Source organism: Syngnathoides biaculeatus, chromosome 10, assembly GCF_019802595.1.
Source record: "Syngnathoides biaculeatus isolate LvHL_M chromosome 10, ASM1980259v1, whole genome shotgun sequence".
In the NCBI taxonomy this organism is placed as follows: domain Eukaryota; kingdom Metazoa; phylum Chordata; class Actinopteri; order Syngnathiformes; family Syngnathidae; genus Syngnathoides; species Syngnathoides biaculeatus.
This window is the reverse complement of record NC_084649.1, coordinates 25,967,065-25,984,417: the sequence shown is the minus strand read 5'-3', so window position 1 is coordinate 25,984,417 and position 17,353 is coordinate 25,967,065. Positions and strand designations below refer to the sequence as shown.

The 17,353-nt window shown below is 42.8% G+C and overlaps 1 protein-coding gene and 1 long non-coding RNA gene across 5 annotated transcripts in view; one reads left to right on the top strand and one right to left on the bottom strand.

The window, feature by feature from the left end:
* Positions 1 to 1,622: 1,622 nt before the first annotated feature.
* Positions 1,623 to 14,926, bottom strand: camkva (CaM kinase-like vesicle-associated a). 4 transcript variants are annotated; one of them, XM_061832241.1, is made up of 11 exons: positions 14,692 to 14,926; positions 8,574 to 8,696; positions 8,351 to 8,482; positions 7,826 to 7,900; positions 7,607 to 7,745; positions 7,402 to 7,522; positions 7,232 to 7,307; positions 5,702 to 5,838; positions 5,555 to 5,633; positions 4,640 to 4,727; positions 1,623 to 2,483 (listed from the first exon to the last, which is right to left on the bottom strand). In XM_061832241.1, exons 2-11 carry the CDS (start codon positions 8,666 to 8,668, stop codon positions 2,220 to 2,222), a joined length of 1,206 nt encoding a protein of 401 aa, XP_061688225.1. In that variant the 5' UTR covers positions 8,669 to 8,696; positions 14,692 to 14,926; the 3' UTR covers positions 1,623 to 2,219. The 4 variants fall into 4 exon arrangements, with proteins under 4 accessions (XP_061688225.1, XP_061688222.1, XP_061688224.1 ...); XM_061832238.1 differs by having other exon boundaries at positions 8,574 to 8,726; positions 14,692 to 14,925; XM_061832240.1 differs by lacking the exon at positions 14,692 to 14,926 and adding an exon at positions 9,451 to 10,202 and having other exon boundaries at positions 8,574 to 8,726.
* Positions 2,357 to 17,353, top strand: part of LOC133507320 (uncharacterized) — a 62,542-nt gene continuing 47,545 nt past the window's right edge. The window contains exon 1 of the long non-coding RNA XR_009796796.1: positions 2,357 to 2,485. This is a non-coding gene — a long non-coding RNA (uncharacterized LOC133507320). The remainder of the gene's footprint in view (positions 2,486 to 17,353) is intronic.

Genomic DNA, 17,353 nt, shown 5'->3' with positions numbered 1-17,353 from the left:
GATAATACAGAGATACAGCACTCAGTATTGAGCAGCACAGCATCAGCAAAATGGCTAAAACAATAGCCCACATGAAATGTTCTTTATCTTAAACTGCATCGGTACAAATTATTTGGAGCACGCAGGAAAGAAAGAAAAATTACAATACGAGATTAATATTAGCGCGAATTCTATTGAATGCTGAGAAAAAAAACGTGTATTGTAATATTACAAGAGTAAAGTTGGATATTTTCAATAATATTGTTGTAATTGTGAATATAAATTTATATATTTTTGAGTCTGAGTAAAGATGAATTATTGGAAGAGGAGTTATATTTTCATGAGTAGTGAAGGAAGGATACAGTGAAGCTAATGCTCCTTCAAAAATCATTTTAATCTGATGTTGAACTACCAAAATATAAAGTATTTAGTTTCATTATCATACTAGTTTATTGTAAAAATAATATAATAAAAATATTCATTTTTGATGAGGATTTTAATTGAAAAATATGACTTGTTTAAAAAATAAACTTTTTTTTTTAACCCAAACTACATGACATTTTTGGTGAAAATTCTCATAAAATTACAATTAGTTTAAAGGTTGTCTAAAAAATATACTACTTTTATCATTCTTATATTTATAAATATACATATTTCTTGAAAATATCCAATTTTTTTGTAACATTACATCATTGATCTCATAGTGTAATTTTATTTCTTTTTTTTTTTTTTTTTTCTCAGGGTGGCCCCAATAACAACATGGAGGAATACAATATTGATTGATAAAAACCGTCGCGCAAGTGAAGCAGCAAAAATACATTTCAAAGAAATAATAAATAGGTCATTTTAATAGATCTCTTTGTTCTGAAATATTTCATTACTGCAAAAAATATCAAGGCACTTTAAATGAAAAAAAAAGCGGTGAAAAAAACCTTTCTTGCTCTCATTTGACTCTCGAGTTAAGTGATAGCAATTTGATGTTAATAATTGTGTCATTTTCTGTATTGATTATTTTATAAGCGATTTCTGTCTTTATTTTCCTTTTTGTCTGTTCCAACCTTGCTGTTCCCCGGGTTACACAGACATACATAACTGTGCCACGTTGCAGCCTCCAGACTCACAAGGCCACAAAGACGGACGGGTGTCTGATTGTTATTCCAACACATCATTTTTAGAAACATCATTTGCATTGACATACTGCAGATAACAGACTGACTGAATATTATAACACTCACGTCGTGTTGTTGCTCAGGAAAAGTTTTACAAGTGAGTGATTGATATACCAATACAAAGCAAAACGGTTTATCAGTTGACATAATCATTTTAACACCAGCCCAAAAACTCAAAACATGTACTTGGGTCAATTTGACCAATGGCACGTTTAATTATCCAAATATCTATCTATCTATCTATCTATCTATCTATCTATCTATCTATCTATCTATCTATCTCTATCTATCTATCTATCTATCTATCATCTATCTATCTATCATCTATCTATCTATCTATCTATCTATCTATCTATCTATCTATCCATCTATCCATCCATCCATCCATCCATCCATCCATCCATCCATCCATCCATCCATCCATCCATCCTCCATCCATCCATCCATCCATCATCCATCCATCCATCGAAAATTTGGGCAAATACGCTGTATCATGCTTGTTTCTACGTTCGTTTGTTTCTTTTTGAACGGGGCAACTTGAAACGCGACATATTTGGAGGGTTAAAATGAACGACAAATTCTTACGATCTTTCTCATGTCTGCGTTAGGTTCACATGGGAAATTAGTGCTTTTCTTTTTTTTTTTTTTTTTAAACGAAAACCTCCACGAACTAAAATCTGTAGTTTACCACAAGCCATTGTTTTGAAACAAATGCAGACTATTTACATATAGCGTCCATACAGTCAGTTGATGTCACAGATTCTACACTAAATGACACTTCGCCTTTGTACAGTTAGTTGGGGGAAGGGGGGGGGGGGGCACAAAACTGGAGCTACTTTGAACTACAGTACATGTATTTTCTTTTTCTTTTTTTTTTTATTAAAGGGAACTGCACACAAAGTAACACGAGAGTGGTGGAATCTACAGAACAATCAGTACAGATGGAAAAAATGATGTGAAATACATAACGGGATAAATCAGCATATAGTCGGACAATATAAACACCGCATGGTTATGGCAACCGCTAATGTGCTTGTTATTCATGATGAATCTTCTTGTTTGTTCTTTTCTTTAGAGAACGTCACCATTGCACCTTTGATCCGACTTGTCCTCTGCTCTGGCTGTACTCGGCTGAGGGTCCGCGGGGGCGGCTGGAGTCTGTGTGTCGGAAGCGTTTGCCCGAAGAGCCGCCTTGAGGTTGGCGGCAAGGCCAAGGCCGCCGCCCGCCGGAGCGACGGCTGCGCCGGGCGCTCCGACGTCGGATCCGGAAGCTCCCGACTCGCCCTGCTCGGATGCCCGGAGCCTCTTCATGAGAGTGGTGACTCTGACAGCTTTCTGTGAGTAACCAAACACATGGAGACGGATGTCAAAAACCGGTCTTTAGTACTTTATTGAGCCAAAGTACATGTTTGAAATTCTCAGGGTCACGGCACACCACCAAACAAAGATATTCCAAAAAGTATCTTCAGAAAACACTTCCCAGGTACTATCAGAAGTACCTGTTTACTTTTACAACCTATTTCTTGTATTTGTTCAATGCAATGGACCTTTCCGACCTATCAATCACGCGTAAAATAATAGCCAATCAGATAGCCGCATTGTCTTAACCCCTGGCTTGACACGCCCCTCTCGCCGCATTGTCCCACAAGCAATCCTGGCTGTCAGTAGCGTGCGCTTGGAAAAGTTAATGTTACGAAGTAAATGGTCCTCAGATGCGCTTGGGGAACGTGCAATTCTGATGAAAGATATCCTGCTAGCTTACAAGAGGCCCGCTTGATTCATTTCCCAAAGCCTAAAACACAGTTGACCAAGTGTCTACGATGGATTAAGACTAGCGGAAGAGCGCACGTACAACTAAATGTGGACAATATCGACAAACACAAGTCTGTATGTTTGAAGGTAAGTGAGGGTGAAGTATCTTCTCGGAGTTTGATTGAATTATTATCAGTGCGGGAGAACAACTTTCACTTTGTTAGCGTATCACTGAACTGCCGAACGAAGTGTGTCGTGTTTTATGCCGAAGAGTCGGGTTAGTGATGTGTAAATGCGCCAAGAGAAATGCCTATATGCCTATTTATAGCACATCGGACTTTTAAGACAGAGCAATGGCTTCCATTACGAGCCAAGTTAAATGAATACACCCACTCACTTCGAAAGAATACAATGATCTTCGTCGTGATCTTTCCAAGTAAAAAAGTACTCACCCTGCTTTACATGCGCAGTACGATTCTACTATTTGATCCTGTCGGATTTCAACTTGAATTTTGTGAGGCGTAAATTTTTTTTTGCATTGATCGCCAACGTTTGGCTGTAACTCTGACATTTGCGTCCTGCTCCGTCCAAAATCTTAATTCCGCGTACGTATCCTCGCGTGAAAATAGTTGAGACCTCTCTGTAGAACTCTCTTGCACAAGTCTGACGCATTTGGCAAAAAAACATACCCCAATATTATCTGGAATATCGACTTCAAACATGGTTCTCTGTTCAATCGCCATTTTGTAAACTTGTGGGACATGGCTAAGGGGGCGGAGCTTAAGATCGCCATCGGAAAGATCCATTGAAATGAAGTTTTTTCCAAAGGTCTGTTTTCTTTCTTTTGGAGTGTTTTTCTTGACTGCGACATTTGTTAAAGTTTTAGTTCAATCAAATTTCAGCCTCTGTGCTGCCATGTCACCCTAAAATAAAGTATTTTAGTTATGAGATTTTCATTTTTTTAACCAATCAGATCTGAAATTGCCCCCGCAAAATATGTTAGAAGGGATTTGCACAGAATAATACGTTAAGTCAGACCGATATGTGTCAGTTACGTGCTGTTATATTGTGTTTTTGTAGATTATTAGTTTCTATAATCTTTGCGTGATAATGGTGGAACTAAGAGGTGGATTATGTAATGCATCGTGTCCTCACCGGAGGTCCAGGTACCAAATGCATTTCCCACCAGTGACATACAGCAAAGCAAACTAAAATAATGATGGCCTTGTTTAAATTTACTCACAAATATTCTATTGCTGTGTGAATTCTGCATCTGTTCTGAACTGTATTCTGTTGTTCCGTATGAATGGCAACACGTGGACACATTATTATGATTAATGTGCCTTCTGCCACCTAGTGGAAGAGCATTTCATTGTTATGCCTGTCAATATACGATGCTGGCACAAATAGCTTAACAAAGATACGTGATTTATTATGAGTAGAAAATAGCTTTCAGACGAATTAGGTGACGTTCAAATGAGTGGAACGCCTGATGATCAGCCGACAACAGTGGTTGGCAATCATAATTTACATGCCCTGCGATTGGCTGGCATCTCCTTTGCACGCTAACCTTAGCAGATGGATGGATGGAAATTTCAAAGTCCCCATCCATCCATCACTACTATGAAAAAACAGAAAGAGATGATCGAAAACTTTCACATTGCTGCTTAATATATGATTATATTTCAATTGTACACGGAAATATAGGGAGCAAAGATAGTCGTAATATGAATGAATACCTTCCACTTGGCTTTTGCAAAGTTCTTTTCTATTTGTGCACAAACTCCATCTTTGATGTTCTTATCTGAGGCTGCGTTCCCAGAAATCCTGTAGAAAGACAGCACAGCTCCAGCGGGATACACAAAAACCCACAAGCAGGCCCAACATAAGCATCTTTCTGGTCTGATTCTCAGATGTCCAACGGTGTGAGATGTATTGATGTACCGTAATTTCCGGCCTACAAGCCGTGACTTTTTTCCACACGCTTTCAACCCTGCGGTTTATGCGGTGATGCGGCTAGTTTGGGCATTTTTTCTAATGGCCGCAAAGGGCCACTTGAGCGGAAAAGGTAAGAATGAGACCGGTGGAATATATGTGCCAAGGAAGTGACTTATACCGGGCCTGTTAGCGCTGCGCTAGCGTTAGTGCCGTGCTAGCGTATTGCCGCTGTGTTACTCGTGTGTCTCAGTGATATTTACCGGTAAGTGTTATTTTAACCAGCCCTGTTAGCGTTAGTGTTAGCTTTGGCACGGCGCTGGCATTATATATATATATATATGTATGTACCCAATGGTTTTTCCTTTACAAATGTACTCGGTGAGGCTTGTAACCAGGTGCGTTCTGTAATTACGGTATTAAGAGTGACTCCCCCCCTAGTGTGAAGTCTGTTCAATATTTAAATCTAGGAGGACATAGTGATCCTATTGGTACTGGCTTTATCCTCTGTTTTTGGGGTGGGGTTTTTGTGATGACGCTTGGTGTCAGCATGCCCAAGCGGACGGATCAGTCATCCCTATTGCTGTTCATATTAACATGGCATATTAATTTCTCACCTTGGAAAGCTACAGTCGGTGGGCTAACAGCCTCTTTCATTATTGACATGCACGATATGTGTGGAATTGCCTTTAGAACAAACAAACAAACGTATTGTGTACCATTCATGGGCAATAGCCTCCTGCGCTGTCAGTCTCTGGTCTTGGTCCACCTCCATCAAAGAAGCCACTAAGGTTTTGGCTGAAAAGGCAACAAACAAGTAATTCATATTAACAGCTCTGTGACATAAACGGGCCGGAGTGTCTTACCGGAATCTGAAATGTCATCCCAGTACGGAGAGTCAAATTCGTAGTCCGCTGACAAAATTTTGAGAAAGAGGTTCTTGTCCCGGCTGTCGGGGTCATCTTCGTCGGAGTCGTCGTAAAAAGGAGGGTTCCCAGACAAACTATTGAGTTAGCGAAAGTAAAACAGTTTAATACAATCAATTTTCCGTCATCGAACGTGGGGTCAAATGAAAACGTTCTCGATTACTGAGTGGAGAATCACTTTCTCAATGTTCTGCACTTCTCTTTCAGTGCTGGTGAAGTGTTAAGCTTCTAAAAGGAATTACCGTAAAGTTAGGATGGGAATTTTATTATTTACTTCACAATCTTTCCTTATTCTTTTTAATAGTTATAGTTCCCCTCATTGCCGTTTTGTATTTAACTGGTGTCGAGAAAAACCCTTGCTCCTCCTAAACATCATTTTTCAGCAAACCCCAAAAACAGCACATTTGTTCGGCCATTAACATTCATTGCATTGTCACAGATAAAGCAACTTTAAACACTTTATAGTGGTCAAAAACTACGAAAAAAATTAACTCTGGAGGGGAATGGCCAATTGTATCAATTTGGGAAAGAAAAGTTTTGAGTAATTGTTTTGTCAAGACAAATGTGATGATTATTCAATCCATTCCGTGTCTTTGAGTGTGATTGTCTAGACTGCACAAGTGTTTCAGTTTCATACTCCCCAACCCAGGAGTTATTGTTTTGATTAAAAGAGAATGGTCTCATTAGGCTACACAGCCTTAAGAATTATTGTTTTGAATCGATGAGCGTGTGCTTTTTATGGCCCGGTTTTCAGATGTGTTGTTTTGACTTGATGAGTCTTCTTCTTCTTCTTCTTTGCCTTTGGGCTTGACCCGATGAGGGGTCGCCACAGCCATCTCTGTCATCTTTTTCCATCCAAGCCTACCTCGTGCTTCTTCCTCTCTTAACACCCACAGTCTTCACGTCCTCCCTCGCAACTTCCATCAACCTTTTCTTTGGTTTTCCTCTTGCTCTTTTCCCTGGTAGCTCCATCCTTACCATCCTCCTACCAATTTCCTCACTCTCTCACCTCTGAACATGTCCAAACCATCGAAGTCTGCTCTCTCGATCGAACCTCGTCTCCAAAACATCCAACTTTGGCTGTCCCTCTAATGATCTCACTTCTAATCCTACCCAACCTGCTCACTCCGAACGAGAACCTCAACATCTTCATTTCTGCCACCTCGAGTTCTGCTTCCTGTTGTCTCTTCAGTGCCATCACGGCCGGCCTCATCATGTTTTGTAAACTTTGCCCTTCATCCTCGCGTTGACTCTTCTGTCACACAGAACACCAGACACCTTCCGCCAACTGTTCCAACCTGCTTGGACCCGTTTCTTCACTTGCTTACCACACTCACCCTTGCTTTTGACTTGACGAGTACGTGATCATTATCCCACGCATAGCTTTTCCATGTACATGTACTGCATAGGAGTCTACACCTTAGCAAATTCTCAATGATGAATTTATCGATTTGAAACTGTTGTACTTACAGTATGTACATGATAACACCAATTGCCCAGCAATCCACAGGTCTTCCATATCTCTGCCTCCCGACAACCTCAGGAGCTAAAAGTATAAAAAAAAAAAAAAAACGGTCATGGTTTTCTTTGGCATTTCTATAGTTTTTGGGAAGATATTGAAGACGTCAAACTTGACCGACCAAGGTACTCCGGAGTGCCGCACGGATCCTTAATGAGTCTGTTTTCCAGTTTTGCCAGCTGGAAGTCACTGATAACAATTTTGGAGTGTTTCAAGCGATTGAAGTACACTAAGTTCTCCAGCTGTGTGAGGAGAACCGGCATTTGTAAACAGAGTGAGTGACTTGACGTCACGAAGTGCACCTCGCTCGTAACCGAGTGCCGTACCTTTAGATTTCTGTGGATGATATTTTGCGAGTGCAGGTACGCCACGGCCTCCAGCACCTGCCTCATCACATTGCTGGTGTCCCTCTCCGAGTAGTAGCCTTGATCTAAGATCCAGTCGAACACCTCCCTGCCTGTTGCTCTGCAGATGAAAAATTTTTGTTTTTCAAATGGAAAAGGGCTACCCGCAGTGTTTTTCGCAAGGCGAACGTAAATACTTACAGTTCCAGAAAGATAAAGTACTCTTTCTTTGTTTCAAAGGCATCCACCATCTGGAGGATATTATGATGTTTAATCCTGCGAAAGTGGAAAATGGAATAAAAGAAGGGCTCGCCGCAAAACTGTGATTGATTCTATTTCACACCGCAGAAGTGGGAAACAGTAATTTTATTATCAGATATTGGACAATTCACAACAGTGATGATGAAATTACTAATATATTAAAAAATAGAACAATTAAATGATGATAAGAATGGAATATTCTGTCCCAATCCTGATGTGACTATTTTGTGCACTTGGTGGCATCTGAAGCAGTACAGGGACAATTATCGTGTCATTTGTGACTTTTGATTGTCGGGAATTGCTTCACATTCCAACCTTCAGATAGCAACACAGAGTAATAATATTAAATAAAAAACAAAAAACACTCTTCAATGGATATGGCCAAATCTGGCGTGTCATTTTTTTCTACAGTGTTTGGAACAAATGACTGGAAAATCTTAGCGAGCCTTGTAGAGTTCCACTTACATCTTTAGGATCATGATTTCGTTCTTGGCCGCTTTCCTCACGTTCCTGCCATCTTTTTTGTTGAACTTTTTGCAGGTGTACATTTTCAATGTGTTCCTGTCCTTCGCCCGGAATATCTCGCAAAACTCCTCTCTGTAAAAAAAGAAAAAAAAAAAAAAAGGGGGGGGTGCTCCCTCTATTTTTGTCGCAATTCTGCATTCATTCGGTCCTCAAGCCGACTTACGACTTAACGACTTGTCCCAGGTCATATTTGTCGGTGACTTCAGCGGGATTGTTGTAATCCTTCTTTTCCCCGAGCGTCAGACAACCAAAGGGCATGGCAGCTCCTGCCCTAGCCAGGGATTCGCTTGCCGAAGAAAGAGAAGGAAAATTCACCCTGCAAGCATCGATGAATGGATGGATGATGAACTTACAGGCTTTTTTTTAAGATTCCCATCTTTTCAGAGGACATTATTGAGTTTTGGGGACAAACTCGATACAATTTGTACGTCCATTTTCACCTGGCTACAATCGTTTTATGATTACGGGGATGAGAATGATTTGAACACCTCTCAAAATATGGTTATGTCATAAAAGCAAAACAATTGAAATGGAAAAGGTGTGTACTGCTGCAGTATCATTATTTATCTGTCTGCTTTTTACTGCAAGAATTTTCTTCACTTCATTCCTCACTTGAGGGCTTTTATTTTCACATATGTAGACACATGCATACTGCATGTTTAAAATGTCGCATATTTCAGCAGTGTACCTTTGGCATGGCTGAAGGGTGACTCATTAAATATAAAAAAGTATTTTAAAGTGGAGATTGCTGCCACGTTACCTTTACACTCAATTGCCACTTGCTGTATACAAACGTTAAACTATTCATATCGCAACAAAGATAATTGTGCTTGGTTTTGAGTGATATTGTCAATGACACAATGATTCAATTCTTTATGTCTCGCTTATAATTTTGCAGCCTTTGAGCGAACGGCGTTTAAAAAAAAAAAATAAATAATTGCGGGTCCACGTTTGACTATTCTGTGAAAACAATCCAGTCCACAACTCCAATCTAAATATTGTATGCTTTTATGGTAAACAGGCGCTTTCTTGGCAGGCACCGCAGTAGAAACAGCAGCCAGCAGAGAAGAGTGGGAGTCAAAAGAGAAATCCGACTTAGCTCGCTGCTGTCTGGAGCCTCAGTCGAGACCCCACCAAAAAGGAAAAGATGGCTCGCGGCTGGAAGAGCGCCGTCGTGCCTTATGTTTCCTTTTCAAATAAAGGCAAAAAATGGAATCATAGCAATGAAGCTGAGAGGAGGAGCTTCTTTAAGACTGTTTATTGCTTTCAAGCAGGGCGAGAGTCATTGGAGGGTCCGCAAGGGGGCTCATTACCGAGACGGATGTCTCTGCAGATCTGCTCTCTACTGTATTGTGGAGATGATAAAAAACCTTTACTAGCCCCGGTATGTTTTCATTTCTAATTGGAGTTTGGGCTATACCACTGCAAATGACAACAGTATTAATAAAGCATGAAAGGAATACCTGCAAAAGGAGTGCCGGCTTAACCAATTTCGGTATTCCCAAGTGATGGTGGTAGTGGTGGTGACGTCGCGGCTACACACACACGGCTGCTATATTTTCACTGCTAGGCTCAAAGCAAGTTAACTGTTTACCATTGTTGATAGTGCACGCAGTTATCGACTATATTTCCTCAAAATCCTTCTCAGAGGTCTCTATTTTGGAGGAGCAGTTTCCTCGTAAAGCGGTGTCGAGATACTCAGAAGTCGAAGTACTTTGGGCATTTGGCGTCCCTTGGGATCAAAGTGATTAAAGCCCGGTTCCCCGATGTCCCCGAACAATGATCTTGAGCGATTATCCTTATCTGGTGTGGGGTGTGTTAAGAGTGACAAAAACGGCTGGGGTTGAAAATCATAAATGTTAAATCTGCTCCATAGTTACAGTCTTACGTGTGTGGTCAACACCGATTTGGGCCCAAGCACAAACTTTGCGACTCTGACGTGAAACGGAACAATAGCCAATTAAGAAGCGACCTAAAGCTTGTAATGTTGCTGGACACAAACAATTTATATATTCCAGCAGTCTCGATGCCCTGTCGCACAATACTGCCAATTACTGGGCAGTTCTGGTACTGTTCCAGATGACCTGTTGTGGGGACTAAGACTCACGATTGTTGGTTAAGATGTGTGTGGTGTGCCATGTTGGCCATCACCCAAGCACCACACAATATAAGAGCACTAAGCACTTTGAATTTTTCCCTCATCATGCGACCCTGGTGAGGATAAGCGGTAAAGAAAATGGACAGATGCTTTGGGTCTGTCACATGAAATAAAGAAAATAAACATTGGTAAAGATGTTTAATATTGGCAAGTGCTGGTAATTTATTGACTAGTTGAATTGGGTCTGAGGTACTTGCTACGTAGCTCAGGGTGAATTGTGTGAAGAGGTACAGGACTATGAACAGTTGGAGAACCCCTGGAAAACACTCAAGTCCAAACCACCCCAATTAGCGAGGAAAAGACAACAAAGAAAAAAACTAAACAAAAAAACTTTTCAACTGGGTCTTCAAACAGAAGAACCCATTCTTCATTTTGTGAAATTGTTTCTGACACGAGACTTTTGTGGCGCATCCTTAGCTCCAGATTGGCAGGAATGTGTGGCAGCCGATGCCTCAAAGGTCACTCATGTTTATGCAGTACCAACCTTTCACAGCACACAAGGCTCACATCATCGCCGAGCACAAAGTGCAGTTGAGCCACGGCCCAGAATAGCCGAAGGGGGTGAAGTCTCCTCGACTCTTTCAACTAAACCCGAGACAGGTTGGCGGAGCTGTTTGTGTTCCACTTGTGTGCCCAAGTAAAGAAAAGCCTTCCCTACTTACGGTGGGTACGAGGAGACAAAAGCTCCGCATTTGCCCCCATTATAATCTGAGTTGTCTTTGTCCTCAAGGGGAGGATTTGATGTTTTCCATTAGTCTGAAAGATTGTCTGAGTCACTTACTTTCTTCTTAAATATAACACCCAGTATTACCGTTAATATTTTGTCCCTGAGTGGGAGCTGAATACACGCCGACTGCACAGACGTCAGGCAAATGTTCCAGTACACCAGCAGCGAAGAGCAAAAATTAGCCAGACGATAGTTCCAAATGAGACAATGGATTATATTTAGGGCCCCGTTGCAGTGGTAAACAAGTCTAGTTCATTGATCCGGAGGTTTGGGGTTCAATTCTCATCTCGGGGCTTCCTATTCACAAAGGCATCTGAATGTGATTGGATGAGCGAGTGTCCGAACGGGATTGGATGAATGAATCGGGGGTGTGGCTTGGCCACCTGAGTATCGGAGTGTGTGAGTTTGTTCAGAGGCCCACACAGCTTGCTGACAACTGCAAAAAAACATCACTGACGTCGCTGATTAGTCGGCGTCGACTCAACTATCAACAATGTAGTGTTGAAAAATTTGTATAATTCACCCGACGTCTCTCAGCAGGGATGGGCTCTAGCTCATCTGCGATCCTGAAGGTCATGCACTAGCAAAATCTCTTGAATTCAACAATAACTGTACATGTACTGCGTAACCTAGTCAAGTGATAAACCAGCTATCGCGCCACTTGTAGGCTACCACCAAATGTTTTCACCCAGCTCGGAGATAAAGGAAGTTCTCCTTCGATAAAGACGACGGCAGAGCGCGTGTAACGCTGACTCGAGACATCGTTTATCTTTGCCTTTTGGGGACGATCTGAATAAAGAGCTCCCCATTAATGCTTCGGAATTCACTTGCAGCGATTGTGGAAAGCCTTGGGGGCGAGGGGGAGGGAGGTGATAAAATTGTTTCTCCAAAGCCAACCAGAAAAAAAAAAAAGTTAGTTTACTATTACTGTCCAAAATGTAGATGAACTGTGTATAAGTTACATGGTAAATTAGATCACCGGCAATGGGATATAAAGCTCAGTTACTGCTGTATTTATTTATTGTTGATTGGTGGAGTTGTCGGCGTAGTATCTGTTTTTGCGTTGTCTCTACTGCATGCGCCACATACCGTCTAAAGCGGCAATTTGGTGACGAAATCCTGCCTCTCTGGAAGAAAATGCAAAATACGTTTTCAATGTATTTGCACTCGCTTTATTTATGGACTCAGGGCTCGTGAAGTCGTTTCTGTCACTGTAACAAAAAATCTTATTCGGCATTGGCCCGCCAGTAGAAGGGGGCGAGAGTAGTGACTCGTTTGCACGAGGTGGGACCGACCAATAAAAACTGTCGGAGCTGTTTTGAATTTTTTTCAAACAATTCTCCTCGAATCCACAGTACACATTCACAAGACACTAAAGTATACCGACAAAATTTGAGCTCAAAGAGTTGTAGCTTTTGTCCTCAAATTACTCTTGGGTATTCACTTAAAAAAAAAAAAAAAAAAAACACGATGACGTAGTATTGTATGATCATGTTTGGGTTTTTTTTTTTTTTTTTTTTTTTGCATGGCAGCCAGCCAGAGCAGCAGATTTCATCGTAGCGGCGCCTCTTCAAAGGCTCGACGATGCAGGACAGATGGTCTTGTATTTGAGCCAAACTGTGGAGAACGCGCTCCGTTTAGACTTCACTTACGACGCGGACGTCAGTCGTGAAAACGAACGTACTCCCTGTGACCGTATGAGGAATAAAAAGGACGTGTCGGTTTTGCCCAGTGCACAAAAGACAGACGGGAAAGCGAATCGGCCCCTTTGGCGACCATTCATATCCTCTCCTGGCGTCACCGGCTCATCTGACCAGCTCCTCTCTGATGTTGTTTAGTTGCCATGGTGACCGAGTGCTACAGTATGTGGCTGCGCCGCCGTCGATAGAGCATCGTGCCGACCGCTGCTGCCTGACGGTACTGAAAACTGCGGCTCTCCGCTCTCCGACGTGAGCTTTTACGTAACGGCGAAACAATGTGGAAGCGTGCCGACTTCACACCCGCTGATTGGTGTTGACTGTCCGTCTTCAATTTTGGTACTTGGCTTTGTGGTGATGTAAATACAGATGAGTCACATTTAGTCATCCATTCATCAAATTTCGTGTGGGTCGAGCCCATCCCAGCTGACTGGCGAGAGAAGCGGAGCTCACCCTGGACTGGTTGCCCGTTAATAACAGCAAGGGAACATCCATCTATTGTCTATCGTAGGTGTGTCAATCATGTGCCTCGATAGCCAAAAGTGGCTCGCCGGGGTGCACAATTTGGACCACAGAATAAATTTGAAAGTCGAAAAATGGAAAAAAAAAAAAAAGCCGGCACGGTGGCTCAGCCGGTAAAGCGTTGGCCTCACAGTTCTGAGGTCGCTGAGTCAATCCCGGCCCCGCCTGTGTGGAGTTTGCATGTCCTCCCCGTGCCTGCGTGGGTTTCCTCCGGGTGGGCACTCCGGTTTCCTCCCACATTCCAAAAACATGCAATATTAATTGGACACTCTAAATTGCCAGTAGGTGCGCTTGTGAGTGCAGGTGTTTGTCTCAATATGCCTTGCGATTGGCTGGCAACCAGTTCAGGGTGGACCCCCGCCTCCTGCCCGTTGACAGCTGGGATAGGCTCCGGCACTCCCCGCGACCCTCGTGAGGATAAGCGACTCAGGAAATGGATGGATGGATGGATGGATGGAAAATACATTACAAGTTGTGGCAGTGTTGAGCAAGGATAAACTCGAATTATTATTGTCATGCAGAAAATGGAATTGTAATAATTCCCAAGTCTGTCAAGTGAAATATTGTACTTTTTCAGTTCCTCTGACGACGTGTTTCACGTCTTAAAATACAGTCACTTAGATCAGTTATTATGCACGTCGACGACACACCAAAGCAATTTTTTTTCAAGAGGTCAGAGGAAAAAAATCACACCTATGAACAAGTTCAACTTCAACGCCAATAGCATGCGTGTTTTCGGGATGATTCGGGGTTTGAACGCACAACCTCATCGCTGTGAAGCAGATGTGCTCCCAACCACTCATCGTGTTGATCATGAAAGATGCACATCTGTTTGTTTAATAAATGTGGTCAGTTATTTTTTCTGAAATTTCTGCACAATGAAGTCCAGTGAAAGCCCCGCACAAGTCCCTGCAACTGCCTCCTGGGGTGCACGAGGACTTTTCGGGTGCAAAACGATGACTAGTTGTGATGTTACACAGAGAAGCAGCCTGCCTCTACGTGGACTTTGGGCAAAGTCTTTGGCAAAAAAATCTAATAAAATGACATGAAGTCTCATGTTCAAAGTAAGTAAAGAAGTAAGCGAGCCCCATTATCACCTTTCTGCAGAACGCCGGAGATATTCCAAGCAATCGTCTTCAGATGCCAATATTTTTTTGCACAAAAGATGCACACTTACCTCGAAAGAAGTGAATCGGTTATGTAAGAATTATCTAACCCTCTCGTCTGCCGTTTTTTCCCAAATCCCTGCACGACTTTTGAGTCTACTTTTCTTCTGCGCGACGTTGTGGGGACCTCAGACCTCGCAGGTCTCCTCGCTACATTTCCAACAGGTCAGCTCGCTGGCGGGAGCGCGCGCGTGTAGCGGCGAGCTGTGAGGGAGGGGCTGGCGCGCGCGCACGAGCACGCGGGCAGGACGCACGACTGCTGCGTGCGTCAGAGACGCGCTGCGGTCGTTCTGGCGTCATCGTCATGAATGAAAACGAGTGTCAGGGGTCCTCGGTTTACGACGGAGTGTACGTAGTTTCCGATGAGCAAGTCTGCCTCACGGTGGAGAAGTTGGGGGTTCGAATCTCGGCTCAGGCTCTCGGGTGCAGGGTTTGAAATCCGGCTTCTTCCCCCGTTACGCTGCTTGCGTGGGTTTTTCTCTACTTCTGCTTCCTCCCACATCCCAAAACATGCATGTTAGGTTCATGGAAGATGAAATTATTCATACACGTGAGAGTGACTGGTGTGCTTCTGTTGCCGAGAGTGCAAAACATCACATCTTGCCCGTGGAGGTTAACAAAAGTAATCGTTAGCACGTTTGCCTCACAGTCGAGAGGGGCTGGGTTCGAATCTCGATTTTGCATGTTCTGGCCATGCCGACGTGGGTTTGGCGCTGGGTGCTCGAGAAGACTCTGAAGTTGTGAGTTTGAGCGCGGATGATTGGTTGTCTGCATGGATTCCGCGCTTAGCCGGCCACCAATCCTGATCCGAATGAGGACAAGCGCTATCGAAAATGGATGGATGATAAAGATCTGCGGGGATTTTTGTGTGGTAGGCAGACTCTTCCGCAGCTTACGTAACGTAAGTGTACCTGTATCTGTCCCGAAATGAGTAATACTGCTAAAAAGGCCGCATACATTACAGGTAAAATAGCACGTGGAGAGCAGCGGAGCATCTTTAACCGGCTCACCGACCCATTTGCAAATCCACCTACTCTCCCTTTTTCTAGCTGCCAGCGCTTTCATGGCTCTCTCGGGCCGCACTTGCTCTTCATCTGTATAACGAGTGCAAAGCGAGAATCCCTCACGTCGGTCTTGATTTCACGTTTTTGGGGGAGGTTACTGACCCCCAACGTGGCAAGGAGGAGTCAAATGTTTTCTGCAGCTGGAAATGAAAATAAACAGACTCTCATGTGAAAATAATCAAGCCTCTGGAATTGTGTATTGTTTGTGCTTAAAGGTAGCTCCATCTTGGGACCGGCATCCGAGACCCAAAAAGCGTATAAGACGAGAGCAACTGTCTGCGCTTTCCAGTCTTATCGAGGAGATCATTATGATGGATTCCTTTTGGATTGTGCAATTCCTGCAGTTCCAGAAAACGGACCACCGCACTTCCTTTCATTTGGTGATTGCATTGCAGCAACTGTACTTCCAAGAGTGCGACACAAGCGCTAATGTGTGACTTTTGTTGCCATAGCAACAGCAGAGGATTTGGCTATTGTTTTGACACAAATTTTACACAAGGAGATCTCAAGTGATTTTTTTTTTTCCCCAAAAGTTGAGTTGCTGGTGCTAGTTTGTTCCTATTAAGTTGTCGAGCAATTTGCCAGGTGATCATTGCCGCGCGTCATTATGGAACTCAATCGTCAATTGCCTCTTTTTTTTTTTTTTTTTTGCATATAAAAGACGAGTCAGTATACGGTTCAACTTAGTTGTCATGGCAACCGAAAGCATGCGACCAAGTCTACGATCGAAACCACTGAAGAGCTGAAATTTTTATTCTCATAAGCGTCAGCGAAAGACCTTGACAGCTTTTTTTTTTTTTTTTTGCAGCAGCAGCAGCAGTGGATTTTTTTTCCCCTTTAATTATTTATTTTGGGGGAAATATGAAACTGCTCTTCAAGGAAACTGCAGCTGCAATGATGGAGAAAATGTGGCAAAGGTTTTTTTTTTTTTTGAATGGAGGCATCCACGAAGCAGCCGCAGCGTCGATGTCAACGGCAATAACGAAAGAAAAAGACAAATTGTGCTCGGTTTTGAAAAAGCAGAACAAAGCAGGGAGGCATCGTACTGCGTCATACTGAGAGCTGATCTAGTACAGGATTGCGATTACCTAATTTAGCAAAAAGAAAATTGTCAAATATTAGAATCAGCTCTGAGGATGATGCAGCGCAGTCGTTAAAAAAACAAAAAAAAAAGTGCAAGCAGCGATGAACGGACCTTCGGAAACCATCTTTCGGCCAATGCCGGAAAAGATCATCAACATTTGTCGCCGTGGTCCGCTCACGTGAGACGGCCTCAGCAAAAATGGTTTTGCGAAATAATGTTGCCCGTTTGGCGATCGGGGGCTCATTTAGATGAAATCAGTACGAGCCCTGCTATTCAACCAAAATGGCTGCTTCAAAAGAAGATGGCCGACTTCCTGGTTGATCTGAATGCACGGGACACTGAGACTTTTTCCTGCGTCCAGTCATGAAATACACGTCCAGGGTAGACACCGCTTCTCTCGCCAACATTCAGATGGGAGAGACTCCGACTCAGCCACCACCTGAATGAGGGCAACAAATTATATTGTCTACCAGGGGTGCCCAGTCTTTTTTACCCAAGATCTACTTTTCAAGCAGCCAGGCTCTC

Coding starts and splice junctions, on each gene's coding strand:
- camkva (XM_061832241.1), bottom strand. CDS start 8,668: ATGCCCTTTGGTTGTCTGACGCTCGGGGAAAAGAAGGATTACAACAAT. Junction 7,901..8,350: donor GAAATCATGATCCTAAAGAT/GTAAGTGGAACT, acceptor CCACTTTCGCAG/GATTAAACATCATAATATCC. Junction 5,634..5,701: donor GGATGACATTTCAGATTCCG/GTAAGACACTCC, acceptor TTGCCTTTTCAG/CCAAAACCTTAGTGGCTTCT.